At 33.6% G+C, this 27,714-nt stretch overlaps 1 protein-coding gene across 1 annotated transcript; it reads right to left on the reverse strand.

Moving 5' to 3' along the window:
- Positions 1 to 2,898: 2,898 nt before the first annotated feature.
- On the reverse strand, positions 2,899 to 27,714 carry LOC127706613 (uncharacterized). Its single transcript, XM_052211268.1, has 4 exons — positions 27,538 to 27,714; positions 18,982 to 19,120; positions 4,892 to 5,068; positions 2,899 to 3,080 (listed from the first exon to the last, which is right to left on the reverse strand). Exons 1-4 carry the CDS (start codon positions 27,712 to 27,714, stop codon positions 2,899 to 2,901), a joined length of 675 nt encoding a protein of 224 aa, XP_052067228.1.

Genomic DNA, 27,714 nt, shown 5'->3' on the forward strand with positions numbered 1-27,714 from the left:
TTTTTAGTTGTAATCTCTGTCCTGCCATTTTATTTTTCACTCTATTCGGTCCTGCCTTTTTTTTTTTAGTTTATCTTGACTTTTTTTTTACATAAATTGTCATCCTGCCTTTTTTTTTGCAAAGTGTCTCATCCTGCCTTTTTTTTTACTCAAAACTCCTGTCCTGCCTATTTTTTTCAAATTTCATCCTAGCCCCTCTCCCCCCATAAAAATCAAATGGTAGCTCCCTTATTGGCAATGTCAATAGGTTGGTAAGAAAATAATTCAGAATGTTATTATTGGATGAACAAATGAAGAAGACATCAACATTTCCTTGATAAATATCCTGTCAAGTATTGTATACGTTGCCGTAAGAAATTACCCGACAACTCTCTTTAAATAACTTAATATCTTGGATTTCCCAGTGAAAAAAGACAATTGTCCCTTACGAATGCTATACGTAAATGTAGATCAGACAAACAGAAAATTCTTATTTAAACAATTGGAAACATGTTATAGAATGTTTTACGGTCTTGTTTGACCTTACAAGTGTACAGGCACAAATATCACAGATTACCTAGTATATGCTCCACACTGTCGGAGTCACGATTCCGTCAAATTTTTCCGCTTTTATTTCTAATCATTTAATTCATCTCATAGCAGCCTTTTATCTGACATTATAGAACACGACTTTTGCCACTGCGCCGTAGGTTCAATTCACAATTGTCCGTTTATAAATTTCGAAATTACAAAGAAGCTAAGGTTTCAACTCCCTCAGGCAAAGTTGACCTTAGATGGAATTGGCTATTTTTTAGGTCCTTTATTGGTTATATAGCTCTTCAACTGTTTCAGTTCTTATATATCATTGGCTTTCAAATATTCGGCTTTGAGCGTTCTTGAGGAAAGTAAATCCAGAAAAGTGTTTCGGACGCATCTAATTTATAACGTGTTGTTTTCATTTTTCATTGCATGTACGTTAAAACAAAAATTAAAGAGCCATCTTTCTTTACTGGAACATATTTAATTACTCTAGATAGGATTTGAGTAAATCATCCAGATTGGTGAGTTTATTCGCCAAATATCAGCTTTAAGTTTAGGATCAAACCCAATGTCAGTGGTCGAGCTAAACCTTGACCTCACAAAACTGACAAAGATGCACCTGTACTTGGAATTCTGAAGTAAGTGGTTGACCACTTGTTGATTTGAACTCCCTTTACCAGATGTACAAGGGTTGACAACCACGCTTGGTATCATTGGAGCACACAAGATTACTGCTTTCCCATGATGAATTATTTAAAGCATATCATGCAGAATGTTAGATAAGTAGTTCATTGTAAGCTTAGGCCATTGTAAAGTAAGTATTATAAGTAAAGTGCACCCTTTGCCTTCCTTGCCTTCCAGAATATCCAAAAATGTATTATATCCTTGGAATGTAGATGTGTACTGGTATTCGCTTTTACTGTTAAACAACATTTTGTTTTATTGCATCATACTTTCTTACATCTACTTCATTTGAACTTTTGTGGATAGGTGTCTCACTGGCAATCATACCACATCTCCTCATATCTATATTTATTGAAAATTTTAACATTTGTTGGTTGGATACAGAAAGTACCGATACCTTATCCCGGCCTCATTAAACATTGGTAATTAAATAGAACTAGTAAGTGCTTGTTAGTAATCTAAATTCTGAAATATACATTACTATATTATTATGAATCCATTGTCTCCATAGTATTGTTCAATAAAGAAACTCCTATAATTTACAGAAAGCGAAAGAAAAGAGAAAATAATAAATAAATAACAAAAAAATAAATAACAAAAAAAAAAAAAACACGGAAATTTGGATTTTTGGCCACAGTATATATATTCAAAAAAAAGTAAAATCACAAAAATACTGAACTCCAAGGAAAATTCAAAAAGGAAAGTCCCCAATCAAATGGCAAAATCAAAAAAACAAACACATCAAACGAATGGATAACATGTATAAAATGTGTCTGAAAATACAACATTTAACACACCTGGCAAGGATGGTTTTCTGATGTAAAAATTATACAAGCACAAACAGTTATTAAAACATACATGTGGTTATAAGCACAAAAAAGAACAAAAACAAAAACAAAAACACATTTTTTTTTGTCTTTACAGCTAAGTTTAGTACTATTTTTTCTAATACAACATTAAGCATATCTTTCGAGCTTTCGTTTGATAAAAAATATTCGTATATCATTTGGAATAATTGGTCCTTGAGTTTAACAAAGGTTGTCTGAAATTATTTTGTAATTGAGAGATTGTTTTATATGATTCTATTGCTGAAACTACCCCATTATAAGTCAGAAAGTTTGATTTAATTTTTATTAATGTTTTGGAATTGTTGAAATACCATTAGTTTACCCTCTTTTAATTCACCAAAATGTTTTATTGATAATTTTAATGATCATGTAGAAAGTTATATCACAAATATTTTGACTTAATCCATGGCTGTCCTGTTGTTTGTATTTGTTTCGATATTTTGCGGGTGATTAACGGACATTTTATTGCGATATTTGCTAGATTTTTGATTGCATTAGTTCATGAATAGTTTATACAACCTACAGATATTTTAAAAAAAGTTATAGATATGGATAAAACAATTTAACCAAAATGTTTTTCGCGACATGTCTTAACTGGAAATTGTTGTCAAAATGGTACGCAATATTGTAAATCCTGATGATGATAATAAAACAAAAATACAAAATACTTGTATTGGAAGGTCGGTTTCAATTTTCATTGTGTGTGACACTGCGGTAAGAAAAAAAGATCTTACTAGATTCATCAGGTAATTAAGGAAAATTTACAAACATTTTTTAGTAAGCAAAAGTCTTTAATTTGTATACAAAAAAGTAAAAAATACATATACTACATTTGTAACTTTACAATTCATTTCCGGCTAACTACAACTGCTGCTACATGTTCATTCACCCAGGAGTCCACGATTCCTAGTGATGCTCTGTTCAATAAATGTCTTATTTGTTCAATGGTATATTTACAAGATATCCCACCTTCTTCATGCAAGTACAGTTTGTCTCCTTTCTCAAATCTTACTGTCAAATCTAATTTGCCTGCACAAATAAAAGCAGTTTATTTAATAACAAACACAATTTAGTGTAATCCTTTATTTTATGTTGTGTCTTAAATCAATGAAATTAGTTTCAATTTAAAGAGAGAGAGAGAGAGAGAGAGAGAGAGATAATACAATAAGAACAGACAATGTAATGGCCAAAACAAAAACAAATGACGAAAAGACCAGAAAATTTCAAGACATTACACAGAAGAAGATTTAGCAACACGAAACCTTAGTTTATAAATTTATAAACGGACAATATTGGAAAGGTTTGTAATAAATCATGTCAGTACCGAAGTACTGACTACTGAGCTGGTGATACCCTCGGGGACTGATAGTTCATCAGCAGCGGTATAGACTCAGTGCTACACCAATGCTTTCATATTATTATTGATCAAGCGATATGTTATGTGTACCGTTCTTTATAAATTGTGTGCAAGGTGATAGTTTCAATTAAAATTATTCATTATTAATCAATTATGATAAGGAACAACTATTTACCATAATATTTAGGAAAAAAGTTATATTCAAGTTCATTGAATACTTTTAAGTATTTCTGGAAATAAATGTTTCAAGCTATAACTATCAACATTTATCTTGCACTGTAGGCAACTATTATTTGTCATCTTTGTGTAAATATATAGCAAATGCTTATTTCATAAGCAAGTCTTGATAGTCTTAATTGTCAGTTAATTTTCATTTAAAAAAAAACATTGCGTGTACGCTTTGAGGTATATCCGTGTCAATCGACAACTTATGTAATCATGTATTTGAATATTGTATTGATGTATAAGATAAAAACTGCTGTCGTCAAATTTATACGCTTGCAGACGACGTACGATAAAGCGCAATAAATGGAGATTGTTATAGAAAATACTTAAACTTCACTTTCCGCTATATAGATGAAGTCCTCTCACGTAATTATTCAAAGTTCGGTGACTATATTGAACGCATCTATCCCATCGAACTTGAAATCAAGGATACAACAGATAAGTTAATTAATCTGCCTCATATCTTGACAATGAGGGTCGGTTGAGAACAAAACTTTACGATAAAAGAGATCATTTCAGCTTCCAATTTGTGAACTTTCCATTTCTATGTATCAACATTCCAGCAGCACCTGCATATGAAGTCTACGTCTCCCAGTTAATACGATATTCCAAAGCTGACGTTTCATATCACGATTTCCTTGATAGAGGGGTTATGCTCAGAAGGGACTAGACCAAGAGTTCCAAGTGGTGAAGTTGAAATCATCTCTTCGAAAATTTTACCGACGCCATCACGAATTGTTTGACCATTATGGATAATCTGTTTCACAGATGACGACAATTATGTTCCAATCGTCATAACCACATTCCAGTCCTCCTTTTCCCCGAATGTGACCTAAGGAATTAGACTTATCACCGGGTTTGTACTTACATGAGCAACGCGACGGGTGCCACATGCGGAGCAGGATCTGCATATCCTTCCGGAGATCACCTACTGTTTTTGGTTGGTTTTGTGTTGCTCAGTCTTTAGTTTTCTATGTTGTGTTTTGTATTATGTTGTTTGTCTTATGGTCTTTTTATTTGTTTTATTTTGCCATTGCGATGTCAGTTTATTTTCGACATGAGTTTGAATGTCCCTTTGGTAACTTTCGCCTATGTTTTATAAAATGAAAATAAAAGGAGTCATTGTTCAGTTATTGAGCGCTAGCAAAACTTTGTAGGTAACATTTTTGTTTTTGGTTCGACTGTTAAAGTTTTTAGAAGATATCATAATTATGTAAGTATGTTGAGGAATCTTAATATATTTTCTTATCTTACTTACTTATATCAAAGACACAATTATGTCTGGCCTCCATCCATACATTAATATAACTACATTGACTATCTGAAGACTTTACTACTAATTCATTCTTGATTTCAAAGTTGGATATGTCAATATTATCGCCCATTTCTCTGTTAAGGCGATGTATTGAGTTCAGATGGAATTGTTCGTTGTACCCTAGAATACACATATTATTGAGTTCCATTGTTGATGCTTGTTGTTATTCCCCTAGTATTTAGCACATGTTTTTCCGTTAATGTAGGTGGTAGCTCTTTGCAATTGATAAACTGTGTTTAATCTATACTACTAAAATAACGAGGTCCAATTTTTTATCCGGCATGTGGTAAAAACGACAAATCAAAAAGTTCAACTTTATATATATAACTAATATAGGACAATGGTGTTGATTAGAAATTACACCATTCAAGGCCCTTTTTGTTTTTCACATAATTAATATTAACCAATGATTAACAAGTTCTGCGTCGAATCCAATACCGATACCAAATAGTATATGTCACATGTAGTTTGCGGTTGTAGTAAGAAAACCAGGACGGGTTCAAACAGAATTATTTTGAAAGTAGAGAAAACTGTGCACCATATAATCAGCATGGTCATATCAGATGACAATACGAATATTAAAAATACAGGCTAAAATAGGGCGTATGTACTTTAATTCAGTCACGGACCAGCGATGTTCGCGGGCGTGTTCTAGTTATTTATTATAGATTCTGTTCAGAAATAAAAAGCACATTTAGATCAATATTCATATTACGACCTCTGACAAATCACTTTAATGTGACATGTTGTGATTACTTTGCAATCAAATTATACATTACAGGGATAAGTTAAATGGTAAAGTAAAGATTGAAATAATAAGTACCGTCAGGATCTAAGTAAGCACGCTCTATAGTCTGTTTCTGGAACGTGTCTGTGATATCAAAGGTAACCAACAATTTGTCTCCATCTTGTTTAATTGAAATAAAAAAATCTGTGATTTAGAATATAATAATTCAAAGGTTTGTTAGTACAGTGTTCGGGGTTATTCAAGAGTATGTCGCGTTTAGTTATTTGCGATTCTGGTTGACATGTGACCTATGCATTTTACAGTTTGGTCAATGCCACCTGAAAGTATTCAACTTAACCTTTTAAATTACATCACCTGGTCCGGAGAGCCAGTGTAAGCTGTTCTCATTACTTTGAATGCATTATTTGTTTACAGGCGTAAATTTTTCTCAGAACAATCTTCTGTAAAATCAATGAACTAAAATTTGTGTTTACTTACTCTTCTTGTGTCAACTCGAAAATTATACCGGACAATGTGGATCTTTTATCTTTTAAACAGTTTTCCTTAAACAGTTTTCTGTCAAACAACGAGACCACGAGTACTGGAACCATATGTGTGCTCAATATTTCTGTATATTACAAACTATATCTAATGACGAGGACGGCAGACCTAAATTTCCGCGCTGCCTTTCAATAAAACATTTGGTAAAGCTAATTATACTTTTCTCTGATTTTCCCTTAAGATATATTCACCTGACTTTTATTTCCCTTAGATGTATTCACCTGATTTTTAAAAGTAAAGGATTTACACTTTACACGAGCATACACCAAATTTTATGGAAAGAACAAAGTACTAAAATATTGTTACTACAGACAACAAAAACACAGGTACAAATGAAAAATTATAGTAATGAAGGAGCTGAAAGATAGATCAAAGTAAATAATCAGCATATAATAATATATAAAGCATGCCTTATCACAATATAATATAAATTAGATATATTACCTCGCATGGTGTTACGTATTTCAATAAGGTAATCGACCTGAGTTTCATATGGAAGATTCTGCAAGCTTCCAAACCACACAATTAATTTCCTATCTGTAGTAATACTGTAAAATATATCTTCATTCAATGGTTTTGAATACCAAGAAAAATGAACAATAAGAGAAAAAAAAAAGAAACGCTGAAATTAAAGAAGCAACTCTTGTTTTTACTGGAATCATTAAGTTAAAACATGGTTTAGTCTTGTATTGTTGTAGGAGACCGAATTATGAATATAAGGAGATGAGGTATGATTGCCAATGAGGCAACTATCCACCAAAGTTCAAATGAAGTTGATTTAATCAATCATAGGCAACCGTTAGGTCTTCAACAATGAGAAAACACTATACCGTACAGTCGGCTATTAAAGGCCTCATCATGAAATATGAAACAATTCAATTGAGAAAACTAACGGCCTAATTTATAATAAAACAATTTACGAAAAACATTATGATTATGTTCTTTTTTTTGTCGGTTGTCTCTGCTGATTCAGTCTGTGTTTTTTCCCTAGTCTTCTCCACAACTTACATACACGTAGTCTTAGAACTAACTAACACAATGTGTTTTCGTCATCAAGGATACATGTATCAAAAATATTGTATTGCTCAATTTTAACAGGGGAATATGTCACACGTTATCAATATTTACAGAAGTTATTTTATTTTTTGGTTTTATGATTGATTGGTGATTGCTTTACGCCGCATCAGCACTAGATATTCAACACGATGATCTTTGGTATAAGGTTTGTCATGAACTTTTTTATGAGATATTAATATAATAACAAAATTTAATAAATTACCCAATATTTCATTGTTTTTTTTTGTCGTTGTAGTTATACAAAGCGTGTTTTTTATGTGAACATTTCTTGTTTTGAGTCCTTTGCAGAGGAATATGTCACAAGTTATCAATACTTACAGAAGTTAATTTTTTCTTTGGTTTTATTATTAGATATTCAACATGATGATCTTTGAAATAATGTTTGTCATGAACTTTTTTATGATATATTAATTTAATAACAAAATTTAATGAATTTAACAATATCTTATTGTTTTTATTTCATTGTAGTTATACAAATCGTGTAATTTTATGTGAACATTTCTTGTTTTGATTCTTTTGCTTGCTTTTGATTTTACACTTATGTCCTTTTCTAAGATAGACATCTTCGCTAGCCAAGGGTTACGATCCACTTCCCTCCTCTCCACCCTTGGCAGATTGAGATAGAATTTCGGAGACACAAGGTATGATTTTCATTGGTTGCAGTCGAAACTCGCTGCATCCAATCAAAAAGCGCCTATAACATGATCACGTGTAAATGTAGAAAGTGTATGTAAACAATTGCCACGTGCTTATTGTGCAACAAGTCTTTACATCCCAAAACATACGACTATATTTAGTGACAATTTGAATGTTTTTGATCAACTTATAGAAGTTCCTGTGTATGTTTCTTGCACAGATGCATGAATGTCAACGTATATTTTCTTTTCCTGCTTTACCAAGTGTGTAGAATCTAGACGCTATCGTGTTTTTACCTCCAAATTGAAGAGTTCAAGTGCTACCATTGGTCAAGAATAATGTATTCGGAATGGGCGTGACTTTAATCTACCGACAGATGGCGCAACATTGTTATCACAAATGTTGGCTTAATCTGCCAAGGGTGGAGAGGATGGAAGTGGATCGTAACCCTTGGCTAGCGAAGATGTAAGATAGATACTTTTCCCCTATTTATGTTTCATGCATGGGTGATTTCTTACATATCTTATTTGGATAAATGTATGAATATTGTGGATATTCGAATATAACGTTTAAAAATAATTAAAAAATTAATAAAAGGGTACATAATACGCCTATTTCAAAATGAGAAACACACTTCAAGTACTCGCAAAGCGATTTGTGTTCGTACCGACCGACAAAGCAGCCAACAAGGTGATGGCAGTATGACGTAAATACTACACGGAAGTTTTTAAAATATGAAATTATATATTCTTATACATTCAGGTCCGTGCGCTCCACAGAGATTCATAAGATAAACAATCATATGTTTACCACATCTCAGCTTAAGGCCTATTATGAACATTTGAAGGCCCTTCTATGTATTGGTTACCCAAACCACAAAAAAAAAACAAAAAAAAAAAAAAAAAAAAACCCATATTGTTTCATCTCAGCGTTTAGTAAGTGTTCCACAACTAATCTTTCATTGCTTTAACTAGTTCCTTAACTACTTTCAAAGAACTCATCATTAACTTTTGTAATAAAACATATGAAAATAGTGGAATTAACTATTATTGAAGTGCAAAAAATTCTTTGGATGTTTTAGATAAATAAAGTGCTTTTGATGGTCCTTTTAATTCGTTTGACAGTTTCCATTTTTAAACTCTTTACACTACACTTCCTCACAAACTTATCAAACAAAAGTTTTCATAATTAAAATCAAATGGTGGTTTGAAAAATCTGACTGCAAACATACTTGCTGCAACTCATGATCATATCATATAAATCCGCCTTCTCTAACGAAAAAGGTAAATATGCTAGATCTACTTACTGGGGGTGTGATGAGATGATTAGAGCTGTACATTCATATAGTTTATCGACAAGTTGTAGGTATTCCTATGGGCACCAATTACGCCTGTTTAATAGCAGACTTGTTCCTCTGCTGTTTATACAGTTTATAGCCAAACTCAGTAAAGATCCGTCTAAATTTCATTTAGTTGATAAATTCAACAACACTTAAAATTATCTTGATTTTTTTTTCGTTAAAGAGTTCTCTAAATATACTGCCGTAATTTGACCAAAGGAACTTACTTTTAATAAATCATATGTAAACAGCAATTACTGTCCTTTCCTAGATTAAGATTTATCAGTTTTACACAGGAAACCACACACAAATTTACGACTAAAGGAACGATTTTTCGTTCCCTTTTGTCCTTTTGTTAATTTTTCTTTTTTGGACGGCAAATATGTGTTTTGCTCATTGTTGAAGGCTCTACGATGACATATAGTTGTTAGCTTCTACGTCATTTGGTATCTGTAAGCAATCATACCACTACGTCTTATTTATATATATATTTATAGTTAAGATCCATTTATTACACCTTGTCATCCGTTTATTTGGCAATCGCCAATGGCAGTCAGCAGGATTTAAGAACATTTGTTGTTCGACCTGTTAGTCAAATGCGTTTTGTTAAAATATACTTTTTCACTTTTTTGGTCTTTTGGAAAATGTTGTTTGTGCTGTATTTAGACCCCTCTAACAAGAAATTTGTTTTGCATGCACACGTATAAAAATTGCGGTTTTTATCCAACGCAATCATAGGTTTGAACGTTGTTTTCAATTTAGACTTGTTTATATTTTTTCGTTTGGGCTTGCATTATATTTGCCTTCGGGTTTATATGATCCGTTCATCCTATTTTGACTCCTCAAAATTCAAGAGTCTATCCTAAATTGAGGTAAATTATGTGGCCCTCCAATAACCGTTTCGATTCCTAACATCACTGAAGAGACATTAATTGTCGAAATCCGGATATGGTGTACAAAAAATCTTTGCACCTTTGTTTGCGGTATACCATCTTTGCCGCAAGTTTATTGTTTTCTGTTTGGTATTAAATTTATAGTTAAGATCCATTTATTACACCTTGTGATCCGTTTATTTGGCAATCGCCAATGGCAGTCAGCAGGAAAACAACGTTCAAACCTATGATTGCGTTGGATAAAAACCGCAATTTTTATACGTGTGCATGCAAAACAAATTTCTTGGTAGATGGGTCTAAATACAGCACAAACAACATTTTCCAAAAGACCAAATGAGTGAAAAGGTATATTTTAACAAAACGCATTTGACTAGCAGGTCGAACAACTGATGTTCTTAAACCCTGCTGACTGCCGTTGGCGATTGCCAAATAAACGGATCACAAGATGTAACCAACGCAATCATAGGTTTGAACGTTGTTTTCAATTTAGACTTGTTTATATTTATTCGTTTGGGCTTGTATTATATTTGCCTTCGGGTTTGTATGATCCGTTTATCCTATTTTGACTCTTTTAAAATTGGAGAGTCAAAATTCAAGAGTCTATCCTAAATTGAGGTAAATTATACGGCCTTTCAAATACCGTTTCGATTCCTAACATCACTGAAGAGACATTAATTGTCGAAATCCGGATATGGTGTACAAATTTTTGCACCTCATGTTTGCGGTATACCATCTTTTCCGCAAGTTTATTGTTTTCTGTTTGGTAGTAATTTAATAATAAGATCCGTTTTGTTACATCTTGTGATCCGTTTATTTGGCAATCGCCAACGGCAGTCAGCAGGGTTTAAGAATATCAGTTGTTCGACCTGCTAGTCTTATGCGTTTTGTTAAAATATACTTTTTCACTCGTTTGGTCTTTTGGAAAATGTTGTTTGTGCTGTATATATATATATATACAGCACAAACAACATTTTGTTGTTTGTGCTGTATATATATATATACCTTTTCTGTATATATGTATATAACATAGGCAGACATACATATATATAAATTTACAGTGATTGTATGCTTCTAAAAATAGAACAGCATCCTGTAATTATACTAAAGAGATGAGTAGATGATCATTTCTGTACACTTAAAATACTTTGTGTATTGCGTCTAGATGTCCTTGTTTAATTCCTACGAGAAGGTAACACCTCCCGAAACGAAAGCTGATTTTTATCAGCTATAGTTAGAGGAGGGGATAAGGCGTCTGCGCAATGCTAGGCGGTGTTGCCGTAGAAGTATGAAGTGAAAAGTACAGGTTCCAGCCCCGCTTGGGGAGGAAGTAAAGAATCAAATCTACTCTAACATTGTTAGGTTGATTTTCTAGGCACTTTATAAATATTCTAAAGCCTGGCATTTCTTAATCATAAGAAATCCGATGGACAAGGTATAATTTACAGTTGTCACTACACATAGGCAGACATACATATATATAAATTTACAGTGATTGTATGCTTCTAAAAATAGAACAGCATCCTGTAATTATACTAAAGAGATGAGTAGATGATCATTTCTGTACACTTAAAATACTTTGTGTATTGCGTCTAGATGTCCTTGTTTAATTCCTACGAGAAGGTAACACCTCCCGAAACGAAAGCTGATTTTTATCAGCTATAGTTAGAGGAGGGGATAAGGCGTCTGCGCAATGCTAGGCGGTGTTGCCGTAGAAGTATGAAGTGAAAAGTACAGGTTCCAGCCCCGCTTGGGGAGGAAGTAAAGAATCAAATCTACTCTAACATTGTTAGGTTGATTTTCTAGGCACTTTATAAATATTCTAAAGCCTGGCATTTCTTAATCATAAGAAATACGATGGACAAGGTATAATTTACAGTTGTCACTACACATAGGCAGACATACATATATATAAATTTACAGTGATTGTATGCTTCTAAAAATAGAACAGCATCCTGTAATTATACTAAAGAGATGAGTAGATGATCATTTCTGTACACTTAAAATACTTTGTGTATTGCGTCTAGATGTCCTTGTTTAATTCCTACGAGAAGGTAACACCTCCCGAAACGAAAGCTGATTTTTATCAGCTATAGTTAGAGGAGGGGATAAGGCGTCTGCGCAATGCTAGGCGGTGTTGCCGTAGAAGTATGAAGTGAAAAGTACAGGTTCCAGCCCCGCTTGGGGAGGAAGTAAAGAATCAAATCTACTCTAACATTGTTAGGTTGATTTTCTAGGCACTTTATAAATATTCTAAAGCCTGGCATTTCTTAATCATAAGAAATCCGATGGACAAGGTATAATTTACAGTTGTCACTACACATAGGCAGACATACATATATATAAATTTACAGTGATTGTATGCTTCTAAAAATAGAACAGCATCCTGTAATTATACTAAAGAGATGAGTAGATGATCATTTCTGTACACTTAAAATACTTTGTGTATTGCGTCTAGATGTCCTTGTTTAATTCCTACGAGAAGGTAACACCTCCCGAAACGAAAGCTGATTTTTATCAGCTATAGTTAGAGGAGGGGATAAGGCGTCTGCGCAATGCTAGGCGGTGTTGCCGTAGAAGTATGAAGTGAAAAGTACAGGTTCCAGCCCCGCTTGGGGAGGAAGTAAAGAATCAAATCTACTCTAACATTGTTAGGTTGATTTTCTAGGCACTTTATATATATATATATATATATATATATATATATATAAGTACGTCTGAACCAGTGACGACTCTACAACATATTTTATCCATCGGATCACCAGTGATGGTGATACAAGGCTGAAAACACATTTTTGTATATATAATTCGTCTAAATAACAGCCCAAAAATGTTAGATCTGTAAATTTGCGTTAGCAAATGTTTTTGTTCTTCCCTGGCCGGGATTCGAACGCATGAGTAGATATATACACAGTATAAAAATAAGGAGATGTGGTATGATTGCAATGACACAACTATCCACCAAAGTTCAAATGAAGTGGATGTAAGCAATTATAGGCAACAGTACGGCATTCAACAATGAGAAAAATCCATACCGTATGGTCGGCTATAAAAGGCCCCAACATGAAAAACATGAGAAAACTAACGGCCTAATTTATAACAAAACAGTTTACGAAAAACAAATTTGACAGACATGAACCAACGACAACCACTGAACTACAGGCTCCTGACTTGAGACAGGCACACAAATAATGTGGCGGGGTTAAACATGTTAGTGAGCGCCCAACCCTCCCCCTAACCTGGGACAGTGGTGTAACAGTACAACATAAGAATATACTATAAAAATCATTTGAAATAGGCTTAATAAACACCGTAATTAGTTATCAAAGGTACCAGGCTTATACACCAGACGCGCTTTCGTCTACATAAGACTCATCAGTGACGCTCAGGTCAAAATAGTTAGAAAGCCAAACAAGTATAAAGTTGAAGAGCACTGAGGACCCAAAATTCCAACAAAAAATGTGCCAAATAAATAAGACGGTGCCAAAGGAACATCACCGTCCAAAATGGGAAAATTAACAATAGGCAAAGAAAAATCATCCTTTTGCTGTAAATTTTGTGTAGAGTTTCTGGTGTAATACTGAAATATCTAAATCTAGGAAAGGACAGTTATTGCTGTTGATATTTGATTTATTGAAAGTAGCTTCCTTTGGGTAAATTTAAGCAGTATAGTTAGAGAATTCTTGATTATTTAACGAAAAAATATCATCAAGATAACGGTAAGTGTTGTTGAATTTATCAATTAAATAGAATTTTGATGGTTCTTTACTGAGTTTGGCCATAAACTGTGATTCATAAAAGTAAAGGAACAAGTCTGCTATTAAAGGGGCACAATTGGTGCCCATAGGAATACCTACAATCTGTCGATAAACTTTCTTGCCGAAACGTAAATAAATGTTGTCAAGGAGAACATTTAGTGCTATAATCATCCATGTTAATAGGAGATTTCGGTTGTAAAATCTAACGAGGCTTAGCAAAGACGCTTATACACTTTCAACTTCTATTGGCTCTTTCTATATTGCCGTATTTACTCGGGTTTGATTGTGTAATGTCTGTTCTCTAAAATATATTACATATACACTCCGATAACGTCCAGTTCTTACTCTGATTATTTTATGGAATCTTGTAAGACCAACGAAACTATGAAAGAAGGTATCTGGTTAACACATAATCAATAAGTATTAAGAGCATATTCGAATACCACATAATCATTTTCAAAATAATTTTTAAAAAAATAAATAAAAGGGTACATAATATGCAAATTTAAAATCAGATACAAGCTTCAAGGACTCCTAAAACGATACGTGGAAGTGTTTAATAATGAAGTAATAAATTCTACTACGTACAGGTTTATGTGCTCCAAGGAGAGTCAAAAAGTAAACAATCATATCTTTACCACACCTCAGCTGAATGCCTCATCCAAGGTTGTAGGTATTCCCATTGGCGTCGAATGTGTTTAAAAAATATGACTTGATCCTGTATTGTTATGAGTCACTGTTTGTGGCCAAGCTTCGTAAAAAAACCCAAATCCATTTAATTTAAAAATTCAACAATACTGACCTTTATATTTTTATGAATAATCAACATTTGTTTAAATATACTTCCGAAAATCACCCAAAAGGAAATAATTTTAAATATATCAAATATAAATAGCAATAACTGTCCTTTCCAAGATTTAGATATTTCAATTTCACCCCGGAAACTTTAAACCTTTGGTCCTATCATACAGTGTTTATATATCACAACTCGTTCACTATGCCCTTGTCTGGAATGATGTTATACATTTCTATGAACGTAATCTATGTATTACTGCTAAATTATTCAGTCAGGGATTGCGTTACCACAACTAACTTAAAACGTTTACTAAAATTCTTTTAAAATTACAAGGATTTAGTTAAGAAGTTTGTTGTACCTGTATAAAACCGATTACAAATGGGATATCAGTAATAGTTATACACCGAGGGATAGGTGTGTCTGGATAAGAAACCCCGTCGGCCGGAGCGGTTTCTTATCCAGACACGCCGTATCCCGAGGTGTATAACTAACTTACACCCCATTCTAAACCCTATATTTGTAAACATTGATTATTAAATGAAAAAAAAAAAAAAAAATATTGACAATATCAAACCATGATTTATAAGAATTTTTTTTATTACATGAAACCCCACTAGTAACCTTTCTTAGGGTATCTTTGTTCAAACTTTGACAAGTGAGTATATTTTACAAATGTCAAAGTTGTTTTGCATATTCCCGTTAAATCCATGTGCTAATATGGATCAGCAGGTCAAGGTTGACTGTTTCGTGTATTCTTATTACAAACAAAAAATACATCATGCTCCTGGTATACAGTTGTCAATATGGGCGGGTATAAGACGGACGACATTTTGTGGCAAGCGTTGGATTTGGTAGAAGAGACTAAAGATAAAGGCAATATTATAACCCAAAGTACTTACCTGTATCAGTTTAATAAAGGTAATCATAACTGTATTTTATATCTTACGATTTTATCAGAAACAAAAGCCTCCCCTCCTCCTCTCGAGAATAAACAAACATTCATATTCGAACATACTAAAGGATAGGTGTGTCTGCATTAGAAACCCGACTACCAGACACGCTCAACATACAATATCTAATATTGAGGAACTCCCTTTTTTGGGGGCAATCAGGGACTGATCCAGCCGGGGGTTCCCAACTCAAGAGAAGAAGGGGGAAGGGGGTCCAACCATTCAAATTCATTGATCTTATAAATAAAAGTCGGGTCCAACCCGCGGAACCCCCAACCCCCGGATCTGTCACTGGGTAACCGGAAGGGGGGGGTGGGGGGGGGGGGGGGTGTCCGGGAGTTAGAATCCCCATTTTTTTTTTAAATATCAATGCTTTAGAATAGAGACATATGACTGGGATAAAAAAAAATTACCTTCAAGCAAAAGAGTATTTAAAGGATTATTTTTGTATTCCATAATTCCATATAGATGCTGATTGGAATTTCCTAAAATGTGTTATTTTAATATCATGAAACAACAATTTGTAGTGAACACTATTAGTAATTTCTTATGTTCATGCTATTTAAAAAATAATCAATTTCTGTTGTTACAAATAAAAATGGACTTTGTTTGCGGGATGTAGAAGCAGGGGTTTCCAGAAACCCCGCTCGTCACACCCTGTGGTCAAAATCCATTGTTATTCGTAACAATAGATCTATTCAAGTTACACTTGTTTCAGAAATAGAAACTATGAAGTATAACAATAGAACTGGGGTGTAACATCATATATTTTACGGTGATATTGTTTATAGAGCCCTTAAACTTAGATTCGATCCATGTAAACTTATCGATCACTAAAACAAACTTATTCTAAGGCATTATCAATGAGTCATTGTAATAAGTTTGTATATAGTTTTCTTATCGGTACAAACATTGATTTTGCTATAAATAAATCAAAGCATAATAAAGTTTTATTATGAGACATTTGCGGAAACTAGATCTTTACCTAGGATTACACTTAGACTTACGATTACAGTTGACGAAAACTATATCTCTGCTTTATATTTTAACTGCATTGAAAGATATTTGTTGTTTTATTTTTCTAGTTGATCTCGTTAGGCCGTCATAAATCAATTTATTGTAACAGAGCGCATTGAAATGCATAAAACTGACAAGTTGTCACAGCAAGCTAAGGTGGTCAGTTAGGGGAAACTAAGAAGAAAAAATCTAGACAAAAACAAACTAAAATCATATTAAACGTAAAAACCACGAAGAGCAACTGTTCTGAGAAGTGTTTCAAACTGGTCCGAGCTGTCTTAAAAGTTGTCCGAGTTGTCTTTAAATTGGCTCGAATTGTCTTAGTCCGATTTGCTTTTGGTCCGAGTTGTCCTGATAACACATCAAGCTGCCAAGGTGACATTGTTTACGATATTTCTTTGAAATCCCCTTGTTCAACAATAGAAAAACATCATAGGAGTTGGTCTTTGTTTGGAATCGACGGTTTATATTTTCACTTTGAAAAGACCCAAGATTTAAATGTTAGCTGTAAGTGTAATTGTAATCCTGATCGTAGGTGTATGCCAGTTTCAGCAGATGTCTAATATTCAGCTATGCACATTTACAGTCCTATATTCTGTCGATAATTATGTTTTGGCATTGCACAAGATCATGTTTTTCACTGACTCATAAAAATCTTCATGACGTCTTTACACTTAATTCATTTGATGTGTACTGATTGATGTTTTAATCTTGGATACATGACTTTTTCAATTTGCTGTTTTTTTTTTGCTTTGTACTAGCTTTCAGTAACTGCAAGTAATCTGAGATATGAATTTTGTGTGAAGTCTTTTTGTTGGTTGTTTTGTAGGAATGCTTTGTGTCGATCTCACGAGTCAAGTCATTTTCAACTGATGTTTATGGTTGTGTTCTTTTTCGTTTATTGTTATTTTACATAAATGAACCCGTTAGTTTTCTCGTTTGAGCTGTTTTACATTTCTTTTGTGCGGCTCTTTTATGACTTGCTATGCGGTATGGGTTTTGCTCAGTGTTGAATGCCATTGTTTGACATATAGTTACTAAAGTATACGCCATTTGGTCTCCAGTTGGAAACTTCTAATTTGCAATCATACCACTTTTTCATAATTAGTATAGTTGTCTAGTCAGCATAGATCCCGATGGTGTCCTAATCTCTATCGTGAAATTTTAAGTTTGGATTCGTGTGACGGTGGATGCATTTATAGTATACTCATCCTATCCACGCATAAAAGGCCTCACTCCGTTTGGAGTGAATGATATTTTTTTTATTCGAATATTAGAAGTAGACCAATGAGTTTTAAACATCGATTTTTAACTGTTGTCTCTTACTGAGTCTGAGTGACACTAAATACTCGATAATATTATTATTCTACCTAATATCTTTCAGAGCTGTTATGTATTCTTCTCCAATAGGTTTTACGTCAAGTCTATTTCCATATATTGCCTTTATGCCTTCAGCAGTCTTATTCAAATAATCTGTAATACATACTGTCAGCATAAAATCATATGTTTGTTCCTTTTAAGCACACAATTACACAAGCTTTACACTCTTTTTATTGATTTGGCGAAACAATGTAAAACGTTTCTTAGTGAAAAGAAGCTAGCATTATCCTTATATTTCACTGTATAGATAATTTCCTCTCACTAAATAATTCAAAGTATGGTGACTGTGTTGAATCTATCCCATCGAACTCGAAATAAATGATAAAACAGATACAGTTAAGTCTGCCTCATATGTTGACTTACATCTAGAAATTGACAATGAGGGTCGGTTGAAAATGAAACTTTACAGCAAAAAAGATGATTTCAGGCTTCCTAATTGTGATCACTCCATTTGTATGTAGTAAGATTCCAGCAGCGCCTGCATATGGAGTACATATCTCCCAGTTGATACGATATTCCAGAGCTTGCAATTCCTGTCATGAATTCCTTAATAGAGAGTTGCTTCTCACAAGGAAACTATTAGACCAAAAGTTCAAAGAGGAGAAGTTGAAATCATCCCTTCGAAAATGTTACTGACGCCATCACGAATTGGTTGACCGTTTCACAGATGACGACGAATATGTTCCAATTTTCGTAACCAAAATCCCGTCTCTTTTCATCGAATGCGATTTACCGATTTAGACTTATTACCGGGTTATCTACTTACACGAGGAACACAAATTAGTGCCACATATGGAACAAGATCTGCTATCTTTCCAGAGCACCTGAGATCACACCATGGTTTTGGTGGGATCAATGTTGAACAGACAGAATACTTGAATGTTTTAATTAGAAATACATACCTTGAGAAATATCTACCGGGACATAGGCTACCCGTTCATGCGTTGAAAGAAGTTGATCTATAAGCAGACGTGTTTTGTATGGATTTCCGCTTCCAAGATCAACAAGCATACTCGACTCTTTAACACAATCAATTATTTCCTACAAAATGACCATAAAAAGCTTTTCTTATTTTCTGAATAATTTTTAAAATAAACAAAAACAAACGGTAAACAATAGACAAATCAAGTAAAAAAATGAAATGTATAAAATCAGGATAATTATAATGTTTAGGTAGATTGAAGTAACCCCTGTTCAGTAAGAACGCATTATTAACCTAAGATCTATTTGAAGCTGTTTCAAATTTAGGTAGGCTTTTTTATGTTTAACTACTGGAAGTGTTTTACGACCTTGACTGCATATACATCCCTAGCACGGTCGGCTCGGTGCCCGAAGGCGTTTGGTGAGCGTTTAAATAATTTTGTGCCATCGGTCAGGAACAGGTGGAGGACGCCATTTTGGTAGGCCGCCATCTTGTTTTTGTGAGTTGTTTTGGTTTTTCTTTTGTTGACTATTTTGATGTTATGTCTTCACAACGGCTGCTTTCAGGGCCAGATTGGTCAGCTTGGCAGCCCGCTAACCTCGATGATGGAGTACTGGTAGATGAGTCTCGAACGTAGTATTAACGATGACAGGAAGCATTATCAGGACCAAAGTCGTGAGACAGTGAAATGGTGGTCATTCATCTAACACCTAGGATACAGCCCTCGGACGTCATACCACTCCCCCATCCATAATGGGTTTTGGAGTGTATGTTGACGCGGGAATTAGCCCTACGCGGATTATAGCCTAACGTAGTCTGTACAGCGTTGGATTGGTTTCTGTCATCGAAAGTAGTAAGTCGTTGATCCATCTAACAGTAAACCCTCATCGAAGATAGCGGGTAAAGGAGAACTGACCCAGCACGTCCGTTCAGTTGTAATGACTGAGACGTGACTAATGTGTGATGATGTGAGATGATTTTATGTTTAAGGATTATGGTATGAGCATATGTAGAGATATGTTGTATCTTTTGCTGGAATCATGCCCATATCATTTCACAGTTCGTGTCCAGTTCTTATACTTCATAGCTTAAAAACTTATTGTTTATGTCTATAGGGGTAAATTCAGTAAATAAATATACGTCGTCAGGGACCGCCCATTTGAGGGAGAGCTTTCTGTACAAAACTGAAGTCCTGTGCTCTTCTGATTGGTAGATAATGTTTGTAATAAATATTTTTTGATAAATGGATCAAAACTAGAGTTAAAAAAAAATTAAAAAATGAATGCTGAATGTACTATTTTTTTTTACTACAGGGTTGAAAAGTAATGGGGATCAGTAAAGGAATTAAGTGCGAATCTACAGTGTTTGTAAACAAGGACATGTGAATGCCCAAAAATGCCGCATGACCCTATGTTTTTATTGTTGCAAAAGATAGGGCTACATTTGTACTTTCATGAATGATATATGAAAGCTTCCAATTTCTAAAGGTAAATCAGGTATAAATTTAATTCAAGACATATATTAGCCTTAAAGTCAATGGGAGATTTTTTACTGAATTTACCCCTATAAGGATTCCACCCTATTTCTATTTTTCCCTCCTGGTAGATGTTATATTCTGGTGGAAAAAATTAACTGTTAGTAATTGATGATTCCAACCAAGTTTCTGCCATTATCATTACATAAAGCGTTGAACTATTTTTGAGGTTTTGGACTGGGTGTGTTATTACTTATTGACTGACAGTTAACATTTAGGCATTTTTGGTATAAATGATATATTTCTGTTTTCTTGCTTTCTTCTTGTTGGAGATGATGGGTTTACCTTCTACTAATAAGTTCAAACTGTAATTAGTTGAAATTGCTAAAAAGATGATACGGTACATTTGTTTTTTCTAAAATATAAATCAAAATGTTAAATACTTGAGACATGGCATGATGGTAGTTTTTGAAAAAGACAAGTGTTATAAAAAAAATATTGGAAACCAATGTTAACGACGTGTTGCATTTGAATGATCGATATTTTGACAACTCCCAATGAATGATTTTAATCTGGGGTTAGGATGGTTATGGTTTCGATCCCTGTCCGAGTCAAACCAAATGCTTTTTATTTTTACAATTTTTCCGAATGTTGAATTTCCATGGAAAAGGTGACCATCTCGCACCTTCCAAATGTCAGAGGCACAACTACACTTGGAGATCCTCAATATGGTAAAGTTCCATGAGAATTTGTCAAATTTTGAGAACTAGTTTGGACAAAAAAAATTATTTTTCCAACCCCAAAAGAAAAAAAGAAACGTAGAATAACATGTCAGCCCTACTCCGTTCGGGTGACTTAATTAAACAGACAACACTCGTTCAACAAGTAAAATCGAAAAAAAAGACAAATAAAACAAGCAAAACATTAAGTTTCCTCCTCTATATTTAGAAATTCACCAAGAACTAGTTTTCAAAAGTTAAGCATTAATGTCGGCTGTCGCGTTTTCTCTATGCAACCACAAAGATAATTCGCCCTTAAAAGTTTTTTTTAACAACCAGATTCATGTAAAAGTTTGCAGATACCATCAAAGATTGCTGTGGAATGATGATTTGTTCCCTATACTGTTTTTACAATTTATTACGGTGCATTACCATGAAATATTACACGACTTTAGTATTCTACTTATGCTAAAAGAACATCCAAAGTATACTAAAGAATGTTCATCGATAAATATGCCTTAAGCACTTACGGTATTTCTAAGGAACACTTTATTTAAAAAAATCAAAGGTTAGGGATGAATGAGTCCCATACGAAAAATATCAAAAACATTGCAATTATCAATTATAAAGTATCGTTATATTTCTCCGTGTTACCTGTAATGAGAATACGCACAAATGTAATAAAATACACGTATAATTGCACACGATCGTAAAAATATTTTATCCCCCTAGACATGCTTGCAAAGGTAATGCGCCTCCCCATGTAGCTGCCAACCTGACAAGTGAATTATGATGTCGCTTATATATATATATATATATATATATATATATATATATATATATATATATGATATTATAAATCAAATTTTATGCAAAATAAATATTTAACTTAAGACTTCATGAGCCGTTTAATATTGAGAGTAAATTAATGTTTGAATGACTTTGAAAATTAGGATTGTAAACTGCTAAATATTGAAAATCAAAGACATATTCAAATAAATATCATAAATCGTGAATGGTTTGAGTCAAACCCTTTTCAACTAATTTTTACAATTTGTTTTTATGTTTTGCTGTTACGCCACTGTCCAAGGTTATGAGGGGAATCAGCGCCCGCATACATATTTAACACCGCCACATTCTGTACTTGCCTGTCCCAAATCAGGAGCTTGTAATTCGGTGGTTGAAGTTTATTGCAGTATATCATATTTTTTTAAAAAAGTGTTGTGTTCATCCATCAGGACGTTGCCTTTTCTTGCTTTAAATAATTGGTTCTAATTTCTTCATGTCCGAGCCTTTTATAGCTTGCTATGTGATATAGATTTTGCTCATTTTTTAAGGCCATACGATGACCTATCAGAATGTAATGTGGTCTATGTGAATAGCTGTCACCTTATAGCGGTCTCGATGGCGTTCATTACATATTTTTCATATTTATATCAACCATTCAAAGAGGGTAGCGGATGCTGGACATTTTTTTTTTCTTTCAAAACACCGAATATCAAACTAAAAAAACCTCGTTTCCATTTTTGAATAATGGGAACAATAAATAAAAAAGTAAATAAAAAGGTGGAGTTAAATCTTAATAGATCTATATAAAAATCAGATATACTTGAAAAGGAGATACAAATTAAAAAACACCATATATATGTAGTGAAATATTTTGAAATGTCGCAAACAAAGAATGATTATACTTCCATATCTTATTTTCTTATCTTGAGTAAAGTATAGGTTTCATAGAACCCGTTTACTTTTTGAATACAAAATGCGAATATTTTTTCTTTATATTACATATGTAATGTTATGACATTGACATTATTTATAAATAGAATAATCAGTAAAAGTTAAAAAGGCTACTGAAAATTGTCTTAATCAATGAGAGAATTTTACCAAGAAGTAAAATGTATGACCACTCATAAATTGAATTACAATAGCAATTAGACACATTCTTGCTAATTTTCGGAATTCATGTACATTTTGTACCCGAGATCACCCAATGTTTATATTGGGGTTCTTATTGCTCAGTATTTAGTTTTCTATGGTGCGACTTGTATACTGTTTTTTTGGTATTTTTCTTTTTTATTCATGGCGTTGTCATTTAATTTCGATTTATGAGCTTGAATGTCCCTTTCGTATCTTTAGACTCTCGTGTACGACAACATTATTTTGCAACATTATAATATCTAACCGTTTTCTTTTTTTTTTGTCTTTTTCCGTACATATTTCTAATAAATTTACGTACATTTACCATTATAAACATCTAATAAACTTTTGCAAAGTATAAAAATCAAATAAAGGTTTAAGACCCCCCCCCCCCCCTCCCCCTTCCAACTTTTACCTGTCCCCGATCAGATGTGATTATGAATTCGTTGAATGTAAAAAGACACTGTAAGATATTTTTGCTTTGATACACATGCAATTGTTTGTTTAAGGACGACCAGTAAGTAGATGAAAAAAAATGTATTTACCTTTGTATGGGCCAGCCAGTAAATATAAACCTACAGACATGGCGATCATCAAAATATCCATTTATAAATACAAGAACAGAAATAAAGGCGAAAAGCGGTTGTTAGATATGTTTGGATAGTAGATTAAAAAAATATTTTAAAATCATGGATTAAAGGCTGATCCACTATAATAAAATTGAAAGTAAGATCAGACTCTCATTTATAACTTTTTAAAAATTAACTGACAGTAATTTCCTCTAAACTTGACTGATGTTTGAGTGCCGTATTGAAGCATTTTTTAAGAAGATACATATGAATTTGTCTCAATTTTTGCTAATTTTATGAATTTTACAATCCCATTTGAAATATTTTTTCCTCATGCATTTATATATTGATTTAAAAATAGGGTTTAATAATTTAAATTTTTTTTTTAAATTAACATTGATTCACTCATAGGGTCTTGTCATCGGAAATAAACACATTTATTCTAAAACTAGTTGTTGGCATGATACGGGTTATGTTCTCATTGTCATTGTACGTGATCAAATTTTGAATAATTGTTATGTCAATGTATATAGTAACTTGAGATTATCAATATTGTCAAGCTTTCAGTGTTAGGGACATGCATCATTGCAGAATCTAAGCCAACCTTGAAAAAATAATTTAAACTTGACCTCATAAATCTATGCGTTCGTATATCAAAACATATCAACCGAATACTCCTCATGTCAAAATTAGAAATAAACTCTTCATAGATACCTTGATTAAAAATGTGTACGCCAGAGGCGCGTTTTGTCTGCAAAAGACTAATCAGTGACGTTCGAATCCAAAAAGTTATAAAGTCAGAAGTTGAAGAGCATTGAGGACCCACAATTCCGAAAGGTTTTTGACAAATATTAAAAGAGCCATTCCACTGTTATCTCTAAGAATCTGTCATGATAACTTCAGAACAAACTTGTTAAGTATGCAATAAACAAGTTGTTACTAGGAACTCCACGAAGTCTAAATATATCACGACTAGCCACATACTTGTTTATGAAAAACAACCTTAAATTTCAGGAACGTCAAAATAATTGCTGTTGTTGACAGGTGTACCCTCATACCATACATGACAAATATCTCAAATATGATACATTCAGATCATCATACTAATGACAATAGCAATAATCTTCGTACGCGGCCGTGTTCATTTTTCTACAAGACATTTTGTACTTGAATGCCTGTGAACAGCACTGTCTTATATCTAAATGTAAAACCAAACACTGGAAAACCTGAAAATTTTAATAACACATGATCGATTCACTAGCAATTTAACTGAAAAAATCTTACTTTACCAAAAGCTACGATGATCTGAATTGTTAATAAAATCTCGTCTACGCATTACAGTGTAACCTTTGCAGATGGGAACTCCATCAGGCCAAGTTGACCTTAGATGGGTTTGGATATTTTCTAGGTCCTTTTTGATAATATAGATCTTCAACTGTTTTGGTTTTTGTACATCCCTGGCTTTCAAATATTCGGCTTTGAACATTCCAGATGAAGGTAAATTCAGAAAAGCGCTTCGGACGCATACAATTTATAACTTGTTGTTTCCATTTTTTACAGCACTTGGTCGATACCTTTGCTGGTGGACTTTAAGTCCCCGAGTGTATCATCAGCCCAGTAGTCAGAATTTCGGTACTGACATGATTTATAACAAACCTTCCTAAAATTTTCCGCTAATAAATTTTGAAATTATTAGAAACTAAGGTTTCAACTCCCTCAGGCAAAGTTGACCTTAGATGGATTTGGCTATTTTGCTATTTTCTATGTCCTTTTTGGTTATATAGCTCTTCAACTGTTTCGGTTTTTGTACATCCTTGGCTTTAAAACATTCGGCTTTGAGCGTTCCTGATGAAGGTAAATCCAGAAAAGCGCTTCTGAAGCATACAATTTATAACGTATTGTTTTAAATTTTTTGGTATATGTCGGTGAAACGAAAGAAAGACTTAATAAACGTATGTGCTGCCATAGATCAGACATCAACAGCGATGCAAGCGACAATGTTTACCAGCATTTTAATCAGCCTGATCATTCTATCCTTTCTATGCAAGTTTTCACCATCGAAAAAATATACCACAGGACTAACAATCATCATCTTGCAACGCCTCTCCGTAGACAAAAGGAAGACTACTGGATTCGACTATTGGAAGGTGACAAAATTGAAAGTATTGGTAATCTATCTAGTCCTTCCTGTAGCTCGGTGAATTTGATGAACATATTCAACTCTACTCCTCGACGTAGACGCAATCATGGTCATCGTCTTTATACATCACCTTCTGTCCATGATGTCTTTATTAATGACCTGCTGCCATTTATACAACAGCCGTTAAGTATGCATCATATTCGCACGAAGCTTTATTTATTACCCCTTTCAAAACTTCATTCTCTGTACAACTTATGTTTGAAAACCACTGTTACAAACCCCCGTTCAAACCAATACAAACTTTAAGCTATCATCTCAGATATTGCCAGTCACAGACTTTTCAAAACAGTTCGCATCGGAAAAGATGAAAAGGGGAAAAGATCCTTTCTAAAACTTTCCTTTTCCAACAAAAGTCTCAACTTGGGCAATGTCCTTCATCATAAATCAGTTCACACGAAAATACCTCCCTATTCTAAAGATCAGTCGGTACCTATCATATCTTATACTCATACCAAACCAATTGCAACACAAATGTTCAATTAAAAACACGTGTTGCATGATCTCAATATTGACGACTTCAAGTCTAAACCTCCTGATTGCACCTGTATATGGTAATTCCTCATTCATATATAATCAGCCGCCAGGTTATTACTGGTGACCTTAACATTGTCAATAACACTTTTCTGCGAAATGTGTTATCCAAAGACCCGAAATATCTTGAGACTTAATCCATCAATTTGAAACATAACTTTAATACTGATGTATTCAGTCGAGGATTATGCCAGGCAATGGGTTAAACGCGAGAATGAAGACACTTTCATCTTGCAATAGTATTAAAACACTTGACTTTTCTACACTTTACACAAGTATTCCCTATTCCAAACAAAAAGACAAATTAAAAGAGTAGGTCCTTCTTTGTTTCATAAAAAAGAATGGGCAACGTAGATACAAGTATCTTGTCTCAGAGGGGATAACTCGTACTTGGTAAAAAATCACTCTGATTCAAACAAAAATTTCTATAAATCTGACATTATCAAGATGCTTGATTTCTTGATTGACAATATATTTGTTATGTTCGGAGGACGTGTTTTTAACAAACAATTGGCAATCCCACGGGAACCAGCCTCTTCTTGCCGACTTGTTTCTTTATTCATATGAGGCTGACTTCATACAAGAACGTCTTAGGAAGAAAAAAAAAGAAGTTAGCAGTTTCCTTTAACTTCACTTTCCGCTATAAAGATCATGTTTTCTCACTAAATAATTCAAAATTTGGTGCCTATGTTGAACGCATCTATCCTATCGAACTTGAGATAAAGGTTACAACAGATACAGTTAAATCTGACTCATATCTTGACTTACATCTATAAATTGAAAATGATGTCGGTTGAAAACAAAACTTGATGACAAAAGAGATGATTTCAGCTTCCCACTTGTGAACATTCCATTTCTATATAGCAACATTCCAGCAGCACCTGGATACTATCGTGATTGTTGATTTTTGTCATTTCTCTTTCTTCTTCATTCACAATTTTATTTAAAACCGTCAAATCTCTAAAATTCTGAGCAGTTGCTTGTTTACCCTTTTTCGATTATAGCTTGAGCTTATCAAAACAACGGTTTGTTATATAATCCGACACGGTAACTGCATAAACTGCATACAGTTATACATTGAGATATAATATAGCATACATGTATATGTTTTACATTTACTTACATCCAACACGTCTGTAAGAAGTTTCACTTCAAATCGATGAAAATAATACCACTTGCACTGATCTATACAGACATCATTTAAATGAGACCCCTCTTCGTCATATCGGTACCATGCTGGTATATACACTGGACGGGATTTAAGTCCTTTCTGTAGCTCTACCTTGATCTGGTCGTTCAT

The sequence above is a fragment of the Mytilus californianus genome, unplaced genomic scaffold, assembly GCF_021869535.1.
Source record: "Mytilus californianus isolate M0D057914Y unplaced genomic scaffold, xbMytCali1.0.p SCAF_6, whole genome shotgun sequence".
NCBI classification, from domain to species: domain Eukaryota; kingdom Metazoa; phylum Mollusca; class Bivalvia; order Mytilida; family Mytilidae; genus Mytilus; species Mytilus californianus.

Coding starts and splice junctions, on each gene's coding strand:
- LOC127706613 (XM_052211268.1), bottom strand. CDS start 27,714: ATGAACGACCAGATCAAGGTAGAGCTACAGAAAGGACTTAAATCCCGT. Junction 19,121..27,537: donor TTCTTACAGACGTGTTGGAT/GTAAGTAAATGT, acceptor GTCATTTTGTAG/GAAATAATTGATTGTGTTAA. Junction 3,081..4,891: donor TAATTGTGTCTTTGATATAA/GTAAGTAAGATA, acceptor TTATTTGTGCAG/GCAAATTAGATTTGACAGTA.